General features: G+C 51.2%; 2 protein-coding genes across 6 annotated transcripts in view; one reads left to right on the forward strand and one right to left on the reverse strand.

Moving 5' to 3' along the window:
* Positions 1 to 4,388, forward strand: part of G6PC1 (glucose-6-phosphatase catalytic subunit 1) — a 40,676-nt gene extending 36,288 nt beyond the window's left edge. For both annotated transcript variants that reach the window (XM_076052546.1, XM_032975600.2), the window contains exon 5: positions 889 to 4,388. In XM_076052546.1, coding sequence (XP_075908661.1) covers positions 889 to 1,406 — 518 coding nt within the window. In that variant the 3' untranslated portion in view covers positions 1,407 to 4,388. The remainder of the gene's footprint in view (positions 1 to 888) is intronic.
* Positions 4,389 to 5,895: 1,507 nt separating this feature from the next.
* BRCA1 (BRCA1 DNA repair associated) overlaps positions 5,896 to 18,784 on the reverse strand; it is a 30,545-nt gene continuing 17,656 nt past the window's right edge. For all 4 annotated transcript variants that reach the window (XM_076052544.1, XM_076052543.1, XM_032975578.2 and 1 more), the window contains 9 exons: positions 18,223 to 18,723; positions 16,138 to 16,225; positions 15,232 to 15,309; positions 14,073 to 14,113; positions 13,022 to 13,102; positions 11,435 to 11,489; positions 9,649 to 9,722; positions 7,944 to 8,004; positions 5,896 to 6,759 (listed from right to left, as the gene is read on the reverse strand). In XM_076052544.1, the coding sequence (XP_075908659.1) occupies positions 6,626 to 6,759; positions 7,944 to 8,004; positions 9,649 to 9,722; positions 11,435 to 11,489; positions 13,022 to 13,102; positions 14,073 to 14,113; positions 15,232 to 15,309; positions 16,138 to 16,225; positions 18,223 to 18,723 (1,113 nt within the window). In that variant the 3' untranslated portion in view covers positions 5,896 to 6,625. The remainder of the gene's footprint in view (positions 6,760 to 7,943; positions 8,005 to 9,648; positions 9,723 to 11,434; positions 11,490 to 13,021; positions 13,103 to 14,072; positions 14,114 to 15,231; positions 15,310 to 16,137; positions 16,226 to 18,222; positions 18,724 to 18,784) is intronic.

Here is an 18,784-nt window from a genome sequence, read left to right on the forward strand (position 1 = left end):
CAAGAGATAGATGTAGTGAGATGACAGGAGACATAGACGAGATTAAAGTGAGAGACTACTTATTTTTTAAGCTTATCATGCTATTATGCGCAAGAGAATATAAATGGGCCCAATTTTGACGCAACCTATTTACACGCTTTTATTTAACTCACTGCCTGTTGTCGTATCCACAAATCTTGTAACTCAATTTTAACACACTTCCCGATGTGGCATCGACTGCAAACTTGGTATACTTATGTCATAATGATGACAATATTATATTCTAGCGTAAAAAAACTAAAAAATATTTTTCAACATTCATTTTTGTTTTGTTTCGGCTTGGGTCTAATTGTCCACGCTCAACTGACGTTGGCTGTAATTGCCCACGGTCCCCTTACGTCGTGGCAAGCTTCGGGGCCACTTCCTGGAGTCGTGGAGTTCTTCCATTACTTGTAGGGTACATTTCATTAAAGCGTGTTATTAAAAACGTTATTTTAAATATTACGTTTTTTTCTGTAACATGAATCCAGAGAGCACCTTACGCCTAGCGTGCTCTTGCACACAAAGCTTTCCCATATATGCTTAACAGGTTATTGGGGCAAGTGGCACAGCACACGAGTTGGGTGGCCAGCACCACGCCTGGCCGCATTTATTTCCCCAGTGGTGATGTTTACACATCGCGCCAGGTACTTATTTGAGGCCGAGACTACCTAGGGGAGGCCAAGGACCAGTTCAGACAATCGTCACCGGTGTTGGTCGGAAACGGAACTCGGGTCGTCGGGTTCGTAGCGCGGTGCGCTAACTGCTACACATCACCAAAGATCCCCCGTGTAGCCTTAACAGACTGTTGGGGGCAAGTGCTGTCACAGCGAGCTAACGTTGACGCTCCCCCACAACACACTCGCACAGGCATGGTGGTGGCCGATCTCTTCGGCTCCGTGTCCTGCATCCACAACGCGCCGCTCTCGCGCTACGTGGGCACCAGCGCGGCGCTCTTCGCGCTGGCGCTCGGCTTCTACCTGGCGCTCCTCGCCGTCGGCGTCGACCTGCTGTGGACCGTCGCCTTCGCCAAGAAGTGGTGCCTGCACCCCGAGTGGGTGCACCTGGACAGCACGCCCTTCGCCGGCCTCGTGCGCAACCTCGGCGTGCTGGCGGGCACGGGGCTGGCGCTCAACTCGGGGCTGCACCGCGACGCGCTGGCGGGGGCCCGCGGCGAGGCGCCGGCGTTCCGCGCCGTCTGCGCCGTCGCCGCCGTGGTGACGCTGCGGCTGTACGACGGGGTCAAGGTGCCGAGCGACGACGAGCTGGCGTTCTACGTGCTTACGTTCTGCAAGAGCCTGCTGGTGCCGCTCAGCGCGCTGGCGCTGCTGCCGTACACGCTGCGCCACCTGCTCGACGCCGGAACGCGCCACCACAAGCTGGCTTAAGCCCCCCGCGGATCAGCGGGGGGCGGCTTTGCAGGCGATAGGGTTGCCTGCGCTCTCTAAATTTCGAATAAAAAAGAAATGGGACTTATTATATAGGAGTACGTGCGACAATGCCGGAGAGAGGGGTGGGGGGGGAGAATGACAGGTCAACGCATTGTCTCGGGGTGTACCGTTGTCAGACACCTGACAAAAGCCAGGACTTTTTAGTGTTAGTTTTTTTGTTCTGGAAAGACCGACAGATTACCCCGGACGGCTCGTCTAAAAAAAAAAAGAGGGGGTGATCCTGGGAAAACCAGGACGGGTGGCAACCCTAGCGGGCAGGCCTAAAGCTTCTCTCGCCCCCAACGGCTTGGGCAGGGCTTAATTCCTCACTGAATATATTCCCAGTCCTGGTCTATTGAAGTGGCCAGTGACTAGTCGTAGACATAGCAAGAGGTGTGCCGGATCGCCGGTAAAGTTGAGTAAGGTGCACGAGACTGATAGTTGCCACAGCGGTAGGAGGTATACTGGACGCGGTGTGCCGACTGAACTTAATCTCCAAGCGCGGGAGATCTTTAGGGTGGCATCAAGGGTGGGTGGTTTAGGGAGGACGTCTCCGCTCGACCGATCGGAGAGAGGACACGCCATCGCCCTCCGGCCGCGCCACCGCCCTCCGGCCGGGCCCCCCAAACAGGGGCCCTAGCGGAGTTGCACCGCCTGCACACTCGGCAAACGGCCACAGGCCGCCGTCGGGGACGGGTGGAAAGAAAAACGGAGGGAACGAGCGAGGCAAAGACGACGACGGAACGGGGAAAAAAGGAGAAAGCGGCAATCGACTGACACGGTCGCAGGGTGCAGGGAGATGCAACGGACGAACTCAAAGGAGGACGGTGGCCGTGGAACTTTGCCGACTTGAGGGCACGCACGTGACGCAGTGTTGCTGCGGACCCGGTCCCGGCCCCCTCCCATCGAAGTTGACTCGGCCTTGAGCGAGTACCCCGGTGTGATGTGCAATCATCAGCGCTGCGGAAGGACAAAAGGTTGCCGGGCATGGTGGTCGCCATATGACCCACCGGTGGGCCTTGCCAACCTCACAGTGGTGTTCGCTAACAGTGCTTGCCCCAATAAGTCTGTTCAAAGGCTACATGGGGAGGAGGGGGATCTTTGTCTTTGTGTGGCGTTGGTTTAAGAGACCAAGATGAGCGAGAGAGACGGAGAGAGGGCGGGTTCAATGCGTGTCCCCGACACTATTTAGTTAAGCTAGAACGTATCTCAGTGAAACCCGGGTAAGTGCCGGGCCAGTGTGTTCATGCGATACGTTACCTATACTCGTGTTTTTGCGACGTTGCCTTATTAAGTTAAGTTATTGCGATGTAATGCAAAAGCAGCTATCGAATGTACTACACGACTTTGCGATTCCAGGACAATGCACAAACAACATGCGTTTTAAAATCGCGTCGAATTATTTCAAAAGTACTAAATAAATAAATAAAAATCCACATTTACGACAGTTTATAAGCCTACACCTTCACTACAGTCCCATCATTTGCAATCAATATTATGGGCCCGAACACAATGCTGACTTTTACAAAAAAATATTTGGCCAAATATCACAACCAGAAACTCTATTGAAAGCGAGTCTTAATACCGAAAGCGAATCTTAATACCAGTAGAGCATCGCATAACCGGCCGTCACATATACGTCCTGACCAATTAACCGACCACACCCAGAGCAGCATTGGCACGTGGTTGTTCACCAATCTGACCTCTTTCACCACCGGCTCTGGGCTGTCAACGGGAGATGAGCTGCGCCAATGCATAGATGCTCGTTTGAGCAGGGAAATCAATGAGCCATGATCATTCCACTGCTGGATGAAGGCTTCTCCCAAGCCGCCAACAGGTCTCAGTCCTCTTGAGCAATGCAAGTGATTATACTGGTCCTGTACTTCACCGAAACGATTGCGCCAATGTTTGCGTTAACGAATTTTTGTTGTTGTCGAGCGTTAAGAGTTAAGGACGCGCTACATCGAGGGTGTTGGGTCATCGCGGACGGTTTCGTAATGAGGTCGTTGCCACCCCTCGCATATAGTGCACAGTAGGCATCGGCCGTCGTTGAGGTGTTTGCGATCTCCTCGGATTTAAGATGCGAGTCTGAACACTCACTCGAGCGCAACGGCAAGAATTCTCCCCCGCGAGCGCTTCCAGCATTCGATTTGTCCGTGCCGTGGTGTCGCGGCGAGTTCGCCGGAAACGCAAATCCAGGGGTCGCCAGTTCTATCCGATCTACCGGCACGGAAGCTGTAGCTTTTGTACGTTCAACTGCTTTCGCACCGTACGTAGCCCAAACGCGCTGATCGGAGCTGCTGGGGGAGGGACAACACACACACACACAAAACTGTTGAAAAAAAAGATGAAGTTTTCAACCTCGTTGAGACAATGGTGCAAGTTTTCCTTAAATCCCGCACACTTCCCACCACCACCACCTGTCCACTCTACAGTTATCATGAACTGGGTACACAACAGTTTATTTGGTCGGCAGGTGCTGGGGTAAAGTGTGGGTTGTATGCGCCTACCTTTTCCCAGATCTGGCCGGTGCATAAAAACTTGGGGACGCAAATACCCTCGCGCAGGAGCGCCCTAGATCTTCCCTCTACTCGGAGGCTCTTCCGCCAGCAGCAGCAGCGTGAGGGAGCAATTGCGGGGGCTGCGCCTTAACCCAAATCAAAACAAGCGAGGGTTTAGTGCCATTTGCGGTTGCAACTGGCAGCTCAAGTGGATATTTGCCGCGTAGAAATTAAATTAAGAGCACTAAAACACTTAAGGACTTCCCGATTGAACGAAATCTAGCAAATGCAGTGGTTGTCGCCCCACGTGCCGTCTGTACAATGGTCGTTGTGGCGTTGTTGCTTATGTTGCTGCTGCTGCTGCTGTTGCCGACTTCACGGAGATGCACTTCGTTGCCAATTTCATTCAAATAAAAAACACAAATCCTCGACTTGCTTACTCGCGCGCCCCAGGTGCTCTTTTTTGTGCTTTAGTGCATACGCGGGTCTACTGAAGCCAACATGTACTGCGACAAGTTAACCGAGGAGAATAATTTGCCAGCAACTCTCAACCCAGTAATTGATTAGAGACAAGCCTGTGGGAGCAGACCGATGGAGCACATACGGAACTCTTCCGTTCACCGGCATATTGGTTCAAGCAAACTGAACTCTGCTGATAGAGACACTGAACCATTTCTGCTGAAATTGTATGCACTCTCAGAAGGCCGTGCTACTGATGTGATATATAAAACAATCTTAATTTTATTATGTGGAGACACATATGGGAAGGATACCTTGCTTGCTTATTCGGATTCTGTCCACCTAGACCAGTGAACCATGGACAGGGGCGGAAGTGCAGCGTTCCTCAGCGAGAAGCACCTGGGTTTGATTCCCGACGCGGGTACCTTTCTGCGTGGAATTTGTACGTTCCCCACTGTGGGTTTCCTTCCCAGAGCGAAGAACATTCAATGTCGTTGGTGTTGGCCAAACAAACCCCCAAACACAGGACCCCCTCCTGGAATGGGGGTCCTCAAATTCAGCATGACATTCCTAGGTAAATGAGTAATTATTACTCATTGGTGACTTTACCGAAAGAACCAAAGAGTATGGATTCCTGCAGTCACGAAAGCTTCAAATCAAGACTGAGTAATTATTGTTGTAACGGTAGCACCAAAGTAATTCAATATAGCACGGCAAAAGAACGTAGACAATTTTAAAACGCTTGTTGCCTTTCCAAAAAAGAATTTACTTATCTCTGCAAGGCACCATGTGACAACAAACGAAGAGGCAGAATGATTATCCAGTTACTTATTATCCGGTGACCGATGGAGACCCGAGACTCCACACAACTTCTGCCCAACTAATAATGACTGTGCATGATGCCGAGGTTGGCATTATTCACGTGTTGGCAGGAAGAGAAATTCCTGGGTAATATTTGGCAAAAAAAAATGTTTAATGGCCTAGAAAAAAACTGCAGATTTTCTGAAAATCCGACGGTGTCACTGACAATTGGCACAACGTTTCAAAGTTGATTTTGCGTAACCCGGTTGTGAGAAATCAAGACACCAGGGCTTAGTGTCCCATTTGCAAAGAGTGACCTTTGAGTCACCAAAATTACAAAAGCCAGACAGAACCAAAACAAATTCAAGTAAAGCAAAGAAAAAGGTATCAGATCATTATACTTTCCAACCGTTGGGTTGAGCCACTGCAAGATTAAAGGCAAGTTTGTGTGAGCCACTGCAAGATTAAAGGCATGTTTGTGTGCAGGTCGCAAGGGATTTTTGGGCCTGTGGTCAGAAACCGTGCGGTCAAGCCTCAACCCGTCAAGGCTGCAACATGGCCTCAATGTGGCAGTGCAGATATAAAGTAGGTTGCTGACCTATCTATCCAGATTGTTTAAAGCTTCGTGTTCTATCTAAGGTACTCTCCTTCTAAGCAAGAGAAAAACAAAACACGGGACAAGAAAATGAACAAAACATCCCACGGAGGACCCCCTCGTGAAAATACAAAAGAGTCCTTGAGATTTATTCAGCCTCTGCTGGTCACAAAAATGGAATGTTATCATTATAAATTAAAGCAACAACAAAAAAAACCCACTTAAGGTTAACATACAACACGCATATTCAAGTGAAGGAAAGAGTGGGGTAACACCCCTGGGTATAGAGCCACGGCACACATGACGACAGTTTCCGCCGTACACGAATGACCGTGGCGATTTTCCCACAAGTCAGCGGGCACTCTCGCGCGAGCAATCGCCACGACCTGCCGTCCCACCGACACGCCAAGCGCCGCTCCCGACGTTACAAGCAGAACTTAAGACTTTCAGCTCCGTTTGTCTGAACACAAAATACACCTGCACCCAGCACACAAACATCTAGTATATACCTCTCGTTATGGCTGTGGCTACGACGAGTCACGTGGACGTCCACTCCCATCGATGCCGGCAACCCGGAAAATATTCAGTGAAAAGAAATTAGGTCCAGGACGTTACCGTTAATGCTCTGGTCTGGTGGCGGGCAACCAGGGTGAGAAGGGTACCACTACGAATCGCGTAGCTTCAAAGGAAATATCGATCGAACGGACGGACGGACAGGAGGAGAGGGGGGACGGGGGGTGCCGTCGCTGGGGGTCGACGGACAGCATCCCCGGGATGGCAGCGGTGGGGGAGGGGCGGCACGGTTTGGCACACCGGGGCGGCTATGGGGACTCCTGACGAGGCGCGGTGTGGGGGGACAGGAGGTATGCGTTGAGACGACGCACACGGTGCGTGGCGATGCAGTCCAGAACCCACTCGCGCGTCACCATCTGGGCGCTGTAGAGGCGGTGCAGGGCTGTGGGGGGGGGCGGGGTCGCAGGGGGGTCAGGGGCGGCACAGGGAGGTCAAGGACGGCACCGCCGAGTCAAGGCAGTACACAGAGCTAAGAGTCGGCACGAGGAGATAACGAGGGACGTCGCACGAAGAGAGACGACAGCAGGCCTGGGATGAACCGTTTGTCGATTCCTAGGATGCGTGGGTCAAGATTGAATGGCTCTCGATTCGTATACATTGCACGTAATGGGTTCGTGTCACACCGGCAGCCGCTAGAGGCGCTACCCGGTCACGGCAATGCTGAAATATATAGAATGGATTCTTGAATGGAATCTGAAGCGTGAACGGCGGCGATTTTCTAACAAATCACCAGAGGTTAGGGGGGCACAATAGCACACAGTGGTCGGGAGAGCACGCGGAGTCTAGGGGAGACAGAACGTGGATGCGAGGGACAACACGCGGCATGCACGCAAGGAAGGGGCAAGCAGGAGCAGCAAAGCGGGAACGGAACACGGGAGGCACACAGCAGCAGGCAGCGTCACGGCACGAGAGGGTCAGTCAGACGAGGATGCCGTCGCAGTGCGAGTCAAGCGCAGCAGCCCCAGGCGTGATGGCTCTGGGTTCCCGCTGGGGCTGTGGGTTCCGCGCTGGAGCGGAACCCACAGCCCCAGGTGTGATGGCTCTGGGTTCCCGCTGGGGCTGTGGGTTCCGCGCTGGAGCGGAACCCACAGCCCCAGGCGTGATGGCTCTGGGTTGCCGCTGGGGCTGTGGGTTCCGCGCTGGGGCGGAACCCACAGCCCCAGGCGTGATGGCTCTGGGTTCCCGCTGGGGCTGTGGGTTCCGCGCTGGAGCGGAACCCACAGCCCCAGGCGTGATGGCTCTGGGTTCCCGCTGGGGCTGTGGGTTCCGCGCTGGAGCGGAACCCACAGCCCCAGGCGTGATGGCTCTGGGTTCCCGCTGGGGCTGTGGGTTCCGCGCTGGGGCGGAACCCACAGCCCCAGGTGTGATGGCTCTGGGTTCCCGCTGGGGCTGTGGGTTCCGCGCTGGAGCGGAACCCACAGCCCCAGGCGTGATGGCTCTGGGTTCCCGCTGGGGCTGTGGGTTCCGCGCTGGAGCGGAACCCACAGCCCCAGGCGTGATGGCTCTGGGTTGCCGCTGGGGCTGTGGGTTCCACGCTGGAGCGGAACGTGCGGCCCGCTCGCTTACCTGTGAAGTCCATGCCGGCCGGGTTGGCGTCGGGCTGCACGACCAGCAGCGGCACAAAGTTCTGCACGTACGCAAAAAAAAAAAACACACGTGCGCGCACGTGTACACGCGCGTGCACAGCCAACTTGCGCACACACACACACATATATATCCCCCATATGGCCTTTAGCAGACTGTTGGGGCAAGAGCTGTTAGCAAGCACTTATGAAGGCTGGCACAGCACATTGTGGGATGGGTGGCCAATACCACACCCGGATGCCTTTGTCTCCCCAGTGCTGATGTGGACGCACTGCACCAAGTACGTATTTAAGGCCGAGTCTACCTAGGGGAGGCCCGGGACCGATCCAGATATTCGCCGCTGTTATTGGGGGCAGAGTAACAAAATGAAACCAATATTATAGTGTTCGTCAGGGCACCGGTGAAATGGAATTCTCGATGCGGGATACGTGAGATGGGAGAGGACTGAGTAAACGGGGGAACAAGAGACAATTCGCCGTTTCAGCAGACACACCGCAAACCGCCCACCGGTAAAGCGGAAAATATAAAAACGTTGTGGTCGTGCGTGGAACACACGTAGTGCTAAAGCCTTAAGAATGCACATGCGTGTATGTCCGCGTGTGTGTGCGTGTGTGTGCGCGTGCTCTAAAATCACAGCAAATTGACAGAGTAGGGGGCACAGGTGGTGCATCTGCCAGTCATCTCAGTCAGTCGACCTATAACACATGGGTCTGTCCCAGGACCTCCTGCCGGCGAGCCAGCCAGCCTTCTGCACTTCACGTGATAAGCCTCAAAGAGCACCTAGCCTGGCACAAGCCCCGTGGTGCCATCACTGCCACTCGGCCGCAAATTGGCGGCTGTTCTGTGCACGTAGAAAGGCGGCCAAGCGTTGTTGTTGTTGTTGCCGCAGGTTCAACTTCCGCGCTACAATCCCAGTCCTCCCAGGTTCGATTCCTGGTCCTGATGCACAGCGCCAGTAGTAAGCGGTATACACGAGCGTGGCAGAGCCTTCCCCCCTATGTTGACGCGGCCATAAACGATCGGCTGGCGAGGCAGCGAGGTGATGAACAGTGGCTACAATGGGGAGGAAAATTGGGGCCAGGGCACACGCGGTACCGGTCACTTCAGCCGCTCTCACATTTGCGCCCGTCCCACCGCAGTAGATGCTCATTAGCGGCACAACAGAGCGACGGGTTGTGTTTTGTCCAGCATAGAACAATATAAATATAATTAATATACTAAGGAGAGCCTAATTGAGTTTGGAGAATGTGGTTGTGAAGAGGGTTTGGCCCAAGTCCTTTTTGTTAATGGCAAGAGCTTTACCTCACGTGGGAGGCAATGGGAGTGCCTGGAGGAAACCCACCAAACATATGAGGAACTCATGCCGCTGTTGCTGATGAGGTAAACAATGATGATGACGATCAGGAAAGCCGCTTGCTGTTAAGGATGAAATTTACTTCAGGTACTGATGGTGGTGATGGTGTAGTTTTTACTGCTGCAAATGATGGTGACGACGGAGATGATGTTAAGACAATTATGAAGGTGTTGCCGATGATGCTCCTACTGCCTATGATTATGACAATGCTAGAGCTGCCTATAATGATGTCACTGCGGCGAATAATGACAATGAACGATGTCACCGCTGCTGCTCTTGATCATGATGATGCTACAGCTTCTGGAGGGAAGGCAGAGAGTCAGGAACACTCACCGGATGGAAGGAGAAAGCACTCGGTTCCTTCACAAGCACGGCTCCGCTCATCTGAACCAGACACTCAAGTTCCGCTGTGCGACACACAAACACGCCGGTCCTCGCCCGTTATTCGGCATTCATTACACACAAAGTGCTTGCCACAAATGAACCACAATAGCTTGCTGATCTCGTCAAGGAGCACAAACCATCACGCAAACTCCAGTCATCCTCGCAGTAGTGGATATATTGACTACGCCATCGGACAAAGACAGTCAGCGCATCGCTCAGCTCCTTCAGATGCGCTTCTGCGGCTGTCTGGAATGCTGTTTCTTCCGATATTAGGAAGCCATTGGAGCTATGCACTTTTAAATCTATATTAAAAACGAATTTCTTTAGAACTGCTTTTTTGTGTTTAGTTTGTTGCCTTCCCCCGCACCTCTGATTAGCACAGTTTGCTACGTACGGTGCAAAAGAAGTTCAACATACACACGTAGATATATCTGCGATTATTGATGATGACAGTGGTGGTGGTATGTATGTCGAACTTCTTTCGCACCGTACATAGCCAACTGTGCAAATCAGAGGTGCGAATCGGAGGTGGTGGTCGTTTTATTTTTGCAGCCTGCGGCGTTCAAAGGTTAAAACTCAGCACTGCGATACATTTTGCTGGATCTCAAGCGGCTCGTGATAAGCCAGAAAGCTCTGACCAACAATTACCCGAATGGCATGGACCATGTAATATACAAGGCGCCATCTACTGGAAGAAGATATTTTTTTTAATCTATTAATTCTCAGTCGGGGATTTTTATTTGTTATCAGCCGCTCACAAAAAATGTTGTATTGTCTGCTTATGTCAGTGATTGTTCAGATTTGTGTTGAATTCCACAAAAAAAATATTTTGCAAGCCACCCACGGATCGTGAACCACATGTTGGCCACCGCTCAATTAGCTGAACCTTTGCCAGCATAAATAATTGACAGCCCTTTGTCAATCCACCGCTGGATGAACGCCTCCCAGCACCCGTTTTGGGGTTATTATGTCCCCATAAATCTCAAACGAGGCCTGGGGAACATGCGATATCTGGTTCTGTGAGCTGTTCTCTAGGTATGGTCTCAGATCGTTTTTCGTTGTTTTGCTGCCTTGCCCAAGCTTGTATTTAAATCTGCAGGTATTTCCTTGTCCAATTTGCACTTATTTTTTATGTATTTATTCGCAGCGACTTCATTACCTTTTCCCTATCTTGCTCTTATATCGTTTTTTACACTCTCTGTTTACGTAACTCGCTGACACGTCCCTACTGGACATCTGTGAAAAAGAGCTTCAAAGCTCATCAGATTCCACCTCCAGGATACATGAAGATTTCGATTCTGCGAGAGATCTCAACGGATACTCCGTCTCAAGATGAGACCCCGATAGTACAGTCTAAGGAGAGGGGTGGGGAAAGAACTCAAACTTAATAAGGCCGTCGTCTTTGCCTCGCCTACTCGCGACGCATTCCGGATTTTAAGATTAATCTGAAGAATCTAAAAATTAGACCAAATATGACAAATGTGGGATGATCCAAATCAAACCTGTTTTCAATGCTGAGTCACACGACAACACCAAAAAGTGGCACCGTAAACACGATGTCACATCCGCCTTTTTTTTTTCCCCCTGCCAACAGTGGTATCACGCGGCGTATCGGCGGGCGATGTCACCTGTCCGCTAAGGCGCGTTCAATCGTCACGCGACGTTCCCAAACTCAGAACAAGATGCAAATTTTCGAAATGCGTGAAGCTCATCCCCCCCCCGCACCACAGCCTACCTTTGGTCATCTCCTTGAAGGCACCGTAGCAGCAGATCTCAAACTCCCGCAGCAGCTGGGACGGGAAACAAGAGCACAAATGCGCGTCACCGTGTGCCCTCGCCACAGCACAACAGCCTTTCCCCCACCCCGCACCTCCGATTAGCACGGTTGGCTACGTGCGGTGCGAAAGAAGTTCAATGTACATCCAGTACATACACACAACCTCCCCGCACACAGCTGATAACCGCGCGGTACCAGGGTTGATAACCAACACCAACAACAGTCGCCCACTACGGACACACAGGCCGGCGCTGCGTTCACCTCGTGCTGCACAGGGACAGCTGCTGCCATCGGGGGGGGGGGGTCCCCCTAGGCTGAAACAGAAACTACTCCGGACGCCTGGGCATTGGAATGATTGAGGTGTAATGCGATGCAAGGTGCGATGAAATGCCGCGGCATTTAAGTGCCCGACAACAAATGCTAATTCTTCATCTTAGTGTTAAGTATAAGTAAACTAACACATCATTCGAGAGGAGGTGAATCATTATTTAGTTATTTAACCACAACAGCGCTCCGTGCTACATGCAAGTGGCACGGGTCAGAGGAGACGCGTAGCTCGACTTATCGGTTAAGAGAATAGGGTTGGTGGTTAGTTTGGGTAACTGGCACGGCTTGGTGTATTTGGAGGATGAGGAAGGTAAGAAGTTCAAGTTGATTGAGCTTAAAATTTTAGAGTGACCCGGAGCATTAGTCTCGCCGGACTATGCCGCGCGTAGAATACGCACGGCTGATTAATGGCGTAACTTTCCAAGCTGGCAAATTTAGCTCCCCAACGTCGGCACGCATTCTTGCCTTGCTCTTGCGAATGACGAAGCGGGAGATCTTTAACATCCACTGTGAAGTGGATGGCGCGTAGTATCACTATGGTTATTACTACACGCTGCGGAAATAATAAGGGGCGGCCGCTGGTTTCGAACTGCGAACCTCTGCAACAAACGGCGAATGCGCTACCGCTAGGCCAGTGGTTCTTCACCTTTACCGCAGCCTTGCATCCCTTTGGTTTTCAATCGTTAAAACATCATGTATAATGTTAATACGTACATGGGGTTTGATGAAACAAAGCGGTTGAACTTGCGTGCCATGCTTCATTTGAGTTTCAATGATTTACCTTCGAAAAAAATCCGGCCATCTCTCTCACCCCCAGAAAGGTCATCTTGCACCCCCAGGGGGGGTACGTGCACCCCAGGTTAAGAACCACTGCGCTAGACCGTGTCACCGCTCAGGTCCACGCGTGAGGCTAGCTTGAATTAGGACCAGGTACAAGGGCAAGGGTCGGCAAGCTGCAGCTCAGGAGCCGCACGCTGCACTTTACGGACTGCTTCGTGATGTAACATATGCAGGAATTGACATTGAGGCTCCTGAAATATAGATTTTTTTTACCGAATTCGAAAGAAAAATGGCTCTTATTGTTATTTTTGGTTGCCGACCCCTGTACTCAGGGTTATAATCTAAGGCTAGCAGCCACGGCTAGCGGTTGAGGGGCAGAAGCTAGGGTAAGGGCTAAGGATAAGGGATAGGTGTCTAGGGTCAGACATCAGATCCCACCTTCAGAGTTGCAAGCCGTGACCGACGGGGCCCCAAGTGGTCGGGACCATTCACTACGTCGCCCTGAATCTCAAACGGGGCCTGCGGGGAATCGCACAAAGACCAGAGAGCAAAGGCTTATATCATGAAACTGTAGACTCTTTGGGTTCCCACACACTCATAGACACACGAAGAGCAGTGATACATGCTTATATCCATAGACTCATAGTAGTCACAAAAATACTTCATAGAGCCTTAGCCGACTTTTGGGGCAAGTGCTGTTCACGAGCACCTATGAAGGCCGGAACAGCACACAAGGGGGTGGGTGGCCAGCACCATGCCCAGCCGCCTTTGTCTCCTGAGTAGCGATGTTTACGCACAGTACTAAGTACTAATTCTAGGCTCAGTCGACTGAGGGGAGGCCGAGGACCAGTTCAGAAAATTGTCACTGGTATTGGCTGTAAGCGGGAATCGAACTTGGATCACCGGGTTCACAGCACAGCAGCACGCTATGGCTCCCCACACATTGACAGACACACTACGACCAGCGATACATGCTTATTTCCATAGACTCAAAGTATTCAAACACTCAAAGAAACACTCATAAATACACAAAGACCAAAGGCTTACACAACGACAACGACCGCCATTCGCCACTATGTGGCGGTGACGTCAACATGGCGCTTGTGCCAGGTTATATGCACATTCAGGCCAAGTGAAGTGTCGAACACCCGCTGGCAGGTCACGGAACAGACCCAGATGCCATGGGTCAACTGAGATGGCTGACCGATGCACCACTTGTGCCCCCTACTGTGCCACAAACACACGCACAGACACACGGCTAGACCCCCAAGTCGAGAGGCCCACACATGTCTCTCTATACTCCCAGGGTATTAATAAACACACACAAGCAAAGGTCAAGGATTTTTACCCTTGACCCACAAACACCACATACCCATGCGCATGTATATAGACTCACAGGGTATTCGGAATCTTTCAGTATCATTATCAATCTCGAAGGATGAGCTATGAAGCTCTTTTTCAGAGATGTCCAGCACACGCGCACACTCACCTCATCCACGATGCAGCCTTGACGCAGACATTCTTCCACCCCTGCAACAGCACGAGGGACGACAGCCTGATGAAGCTAGTTGTAATGACCGGCGAAACGTCGTACTCAGATTGTAAATGTTGTGGATTTGCTCTCAAAACATTACCGGTGTGCTGTACTAGTAACGGATTGGCACGTTCTGTTTACGTGACAAACCTAACTAATTGGCTGCGTACTAGGTCGGAAGGATTAAAGTTCAATTCAAGGTCGCGGGTCGACTCAGCCGCTCACTCCTCCAGGGTGAATCAAATAAGCAGCGGCTCTCCGCGAGCTGTTCAAAATTATACTCTTTGGTTCTTTCGGTAAAGTCACGTAGGTAGAAAATAAAATAAATTAAATCACGACATTTATTTTATACATACGTGACTTTACCGAAAGAACCAAAGGGTATGGATCCCTGCAGTCACGAAAACTTGAAATCTAGAATGTTCAAAATTATGTCCGACGATTCGCTCCACGTGCTAGGAGCTTCTTCAAGATCTCGGAGCGGAACGTCGGACATCGTGCTGGAAAAACACACAGCACGACCCAAAAACGCATCGAAGCTCTGTATGGCATAACCGCGAAAACCAAGGCAGAGGTAACACAAGTATCGTGTTACCTCTGCCTCCAGAAAACCAAGGCAGACGTAAAACACACTTTTTTCTCTGTAAGTTAGGAGTGCGACTTACAATCCGGTAGGTGTGTGCATGTTTGTGACAACTTTAAAGACACCGGAGCACAGGTTTTGGTGTGCGTCTTACTTCTCCAGAGCATTTTATAATCCAGAGAAACCAGCACCACTTGGTGGGATATTCATCCGTGCCATAATGGTCAACATGACAAGAATGGCTCCTGCCATGTTAATGTCGAGTTTTTACCTCTGGCTCAGGGCAGCCAAATTGAGACAAGTGCTCGTTTGAGAATGGATAAACTTTAGTCTTGACTTTGACTGGACGAGATGCGAGCTATGGCACGGGCAAACATTGGCGCACACTTGCAAATTGCTTTTCCACCACCCTGCGATCCAGGTACTAAGTCTGGCTGAACAACAACACTCGTCTCTCGCGAGGTCAGGGACCCATGGTCAGGATTTCAGAGCGCGTGGAGGGGTCATAGGTGAGGCGGCGTGCTTGCTTACAAGAGAAGGTGAGGACCCAGCAATGTCCTGCGTTGCCCAGGAAATACTTCAACGTGCGCTCACAAACCAGGCTGCCACCTAGCGACGAGGACAAGAACGCAGCTTTCACTGTGGCGCCTGAACACACATGGTGATCCAACACAATCACACACCGTCATACAAACGTAATCGTACACGATCAGATAATCACAACAACAACGACCGTCTGCCACCGAGTGGCAGGTGGTTGACGTCACCACAATCACACACTGTCAAACAAACGCAATCGCAACACTGTCACAGAATTACAAGCACACACTCTTGATACAAACACACACACAGATCCCTGCAGCCACAAGAGGCGCTACAATGCAGCACGATGTTGAAAAAGAACCGCTTCTTGAATCGAATTGTAGTCCCGAATCTAGGGTTGATAAACTCCCTCCCCCCCCTACCCGTGTGCGTCAAGGTCACCATATCTCCCGGCTTGCCAGGGTACGATGGCGGCAGAGCAAGCGGATGCATTTACGGGGGATTGAACACGTGTGGGTTTTCTCCGGCCACTCCGGTTTCCTCCCACATGCATAAAGCGAATCATCGATGAAGGTGACCAAACGTCCCAATGTAGGACCACAGAGCTTGGACAAACGTTGGCACCGGTTCTTGTTGGCCTCCCCCTCGTCTCGGGTTTCCGGCGCCTATGAACCATCCTCTCTCTCACTTCTCTCTCGGGGCGAATGAAAACTGTGCACGTCGCCAATTCTAAATAGTTCACCGTTTACGTTACGAGACAATTCGTCTAAATCCCGAGTGAGCGGAGCGAGCCGTGACAGGTTTACCCAACGATGGCCAGAGAACGGCTGGCGGGCGGTGAGCCGTGTGTGCGTAGTGTGGCAGGGGGGGGGGGTGCCTGTCGAAGGCTGGCACCTGTCTGCATGAGCACGTGAGTCGTTTCAGGAGAGAAGTGCGACTGGAAGCAACCGCCGGCCTGATGTGAAAACCGCTCGACCACCAGCTGTGGGACAAAGACACACACACTATTTACTATTTAAACATTTTTTTTTTATTTTAGCAGCTAAGGCCCGCTGGAGCTATGCAGCTCTTTTTCAGAAGCGACCAAATTATAGCTCAACTAAGTGGCTGATCACGCGGTAATTTACAGGGGCCAAATAAACCTAAAAGCACGTCGATTCTAAATGTGGAGGTAAAAACCGGAGGACACGGATAAAAATCCACGCGACCACTGGGAGAACGTGCAAAATCCAAATATACAGGCGTCAGGGTCCGGTTGGAACCCACAACCTCCTGTGTATCAGGCAAGGTACTTAACATCTCTCCACCGTAGAGTGTTTAAAACAAGGCACAACAAAAGCTGGCTTCTGGCGTAGGCTAGATTGTGCGAAAAGTGAAGCTTGGATATCGAGGTGTTGCGAGCCATGTAATCAGCATCGGGTGGTGGTGTCGTTGGCACATTCGAGGTCTGCTGAAGTGTCGCTTCGGGCAAGAGTTGACGACGATCGCACGTAATGACGTCATGAGGTGAGAAGAGACGCACGCATGACATCATCTTGCGACATCACGCATTACGGCATCATCTTCATCATCATCGCCTTGGCTGACAAGGCTTACGTTGTCAATTCGGCCGGTTTCCGATACGAACAAAACGTTACACTAAAATGTTCTTTATATTGGATCATCATTTAGGAAAACATATTGTGACCCCTGTTACAGACAGAGAGACACGGACAGAGAGATTATAATAATGCGCCATTTGTAGTCGCACAAAGAGATGACGCCATAGCGACAACACTTTGAAACTTAGTTGGAATGCGTTGATATTAAATTTAAAGTCAAGAGGTGGGCATGTAGCTCGGTGATCAGAGCAATGAGCCAGCACCGTTGAGATGTCGAATTCGAATCTGGGTTTCAGCCGCTCACGATTGAACCGGGCTCTCAGAGCCAACGCATAATAAATGCTTTCAACCGTAAGTGTTAAAAACTAAGATTTGCCCAGGCTGTTACGAGAACTATTATTATTATGTCTACTGAGGCATTCAGAGCATGTGAGGAGGTGACAAAGATGTTGGGGCCAGGGCACACACAATTAACTGCGGATTCAACCGCCACTCAAAATTGTGAGAAATAAAAATAATTGTAACCGTTCTGATAGCAGGATCTTGTTTACAACGGCAGGGAGCATACAACAACTCTAGGCGGGGGGTGGGGGGGCATGGCACAGTCAATGTTAAACAAACTGTAAACAAATGTTAAACTCTAATTATATATATATTCTTTGGGTCTTTCGGTAAAGCCACGTAGATAGAAAAATAATAAAATTAATACAAATAATAACAATATCACGATGTTTCGATTGCAACACAAACAATCGTCATCAGGTGAAAAATATAGCGGGACAGCTGCTGAGGCAGGAAATAATATATGATGGAAGCGCTGCTAAGGCAGGGAGTTATAAAGATTTGAGATGGGTGTCGCCCAAGGATCAGTGGGTGGGGCTAGAGATTAAATTTGCATGTAAATGTAAGATCGGGTAAATCTAGACAAACGAAGCTGTGGAGGTGGCCATTGTATTGTGAGAGATGAGCATACTCTTTGGTTCTTTCGGCAAAGTCACGTAGATAGTAGAAGATTAACTAATAGATCACGACGTTTCGATCGCAACACAAGCAATCGTCTTCAGGTGAAACAACACAGCAGGCGGACTGCTGAGGCAGGAAGAGATGTAACGAGAGAGCTACTGCAACCAATTGTTTTATACGTTTGTGGTGGTTACAACCCAAGGGTAAGTGGGCGGGGCTTAGAATGGAATTTGCAAGTAAATGTTAAGATCGCAGAGCTAGTCAGGATCAAATTATATAATTTAACTGCAGTTAAATACTGGATAAACATGTTTTGGCTCAACTCTAAGAATTTAAAAAGTGGGTGGAGCCATCAGTAGAGGAGGGCTTAGCGTTAGGGGGGCTCAGCCACCGTCACGATATGTCGCCGACTCACCGCATCCCGCTTGCTCAGCCCGGACGCGACGAGGCACAAGCGCCGAGGATTCCCGCTGGATTCTTTCGTGCTGCCGACGTCAACGAGCCTCTCCGCACGGTGAGCGACATCGGAAAAAGTAACGCTAGCGCCGCCGTGCGAGGCAGCAGTGTCTACGTAGCACCGGGCGTCCGAGAGCGTGTCGGAGCGCTCGGCCTCCCACGATGGCGAGGCGGCTCCCCGACCGCCATGTCCTCCAGATCCACGGTCGACGGCGCCGACCGGCACGCGACGCGACAAAGCGCCGGCCAATTCGCAGCCACCGTTTCCGTCATCCCGGTGCGAGGTCGTCTGGGCGGCCGTCTGTCCGCGCGAGCCGACTTTCCAACGAGAGCAAAGCGAGGGAGGTGTGGGAGGTGAGGGAGGCAAGGGGACGCAGTCGTCTTCGTCCTCCAGGGCGGCCTCCAAAGCGGCGATCTCATCCCCCATCTCGTGCAGGTTCCGCATCAGCTCCTGCTTCATCTGCAGCGGGAGGAGACGGGAGTGCGAGACGGGAGTGCGGGAAGGAACGGGTTTGGGGGTA

Source organism: Petromyzon marinus, chromosome 56 (assembly GCF_048934315.1).
Source record: "Petromyzon marinus isolate PM22_M1 ecotype Great Lakes invasive population chromosome 56, UKy_Petmar_22M1.pri1.0, whole genome shotgun sequence".
NCBI classification, from domain to species: domain Eukaryota; kingdom Metazoa; phylum Chordata; class Hyperoartia; order Petromyzontiformes; family Petromyzontidae; genus Petromyzon; species Petromyzon marinus.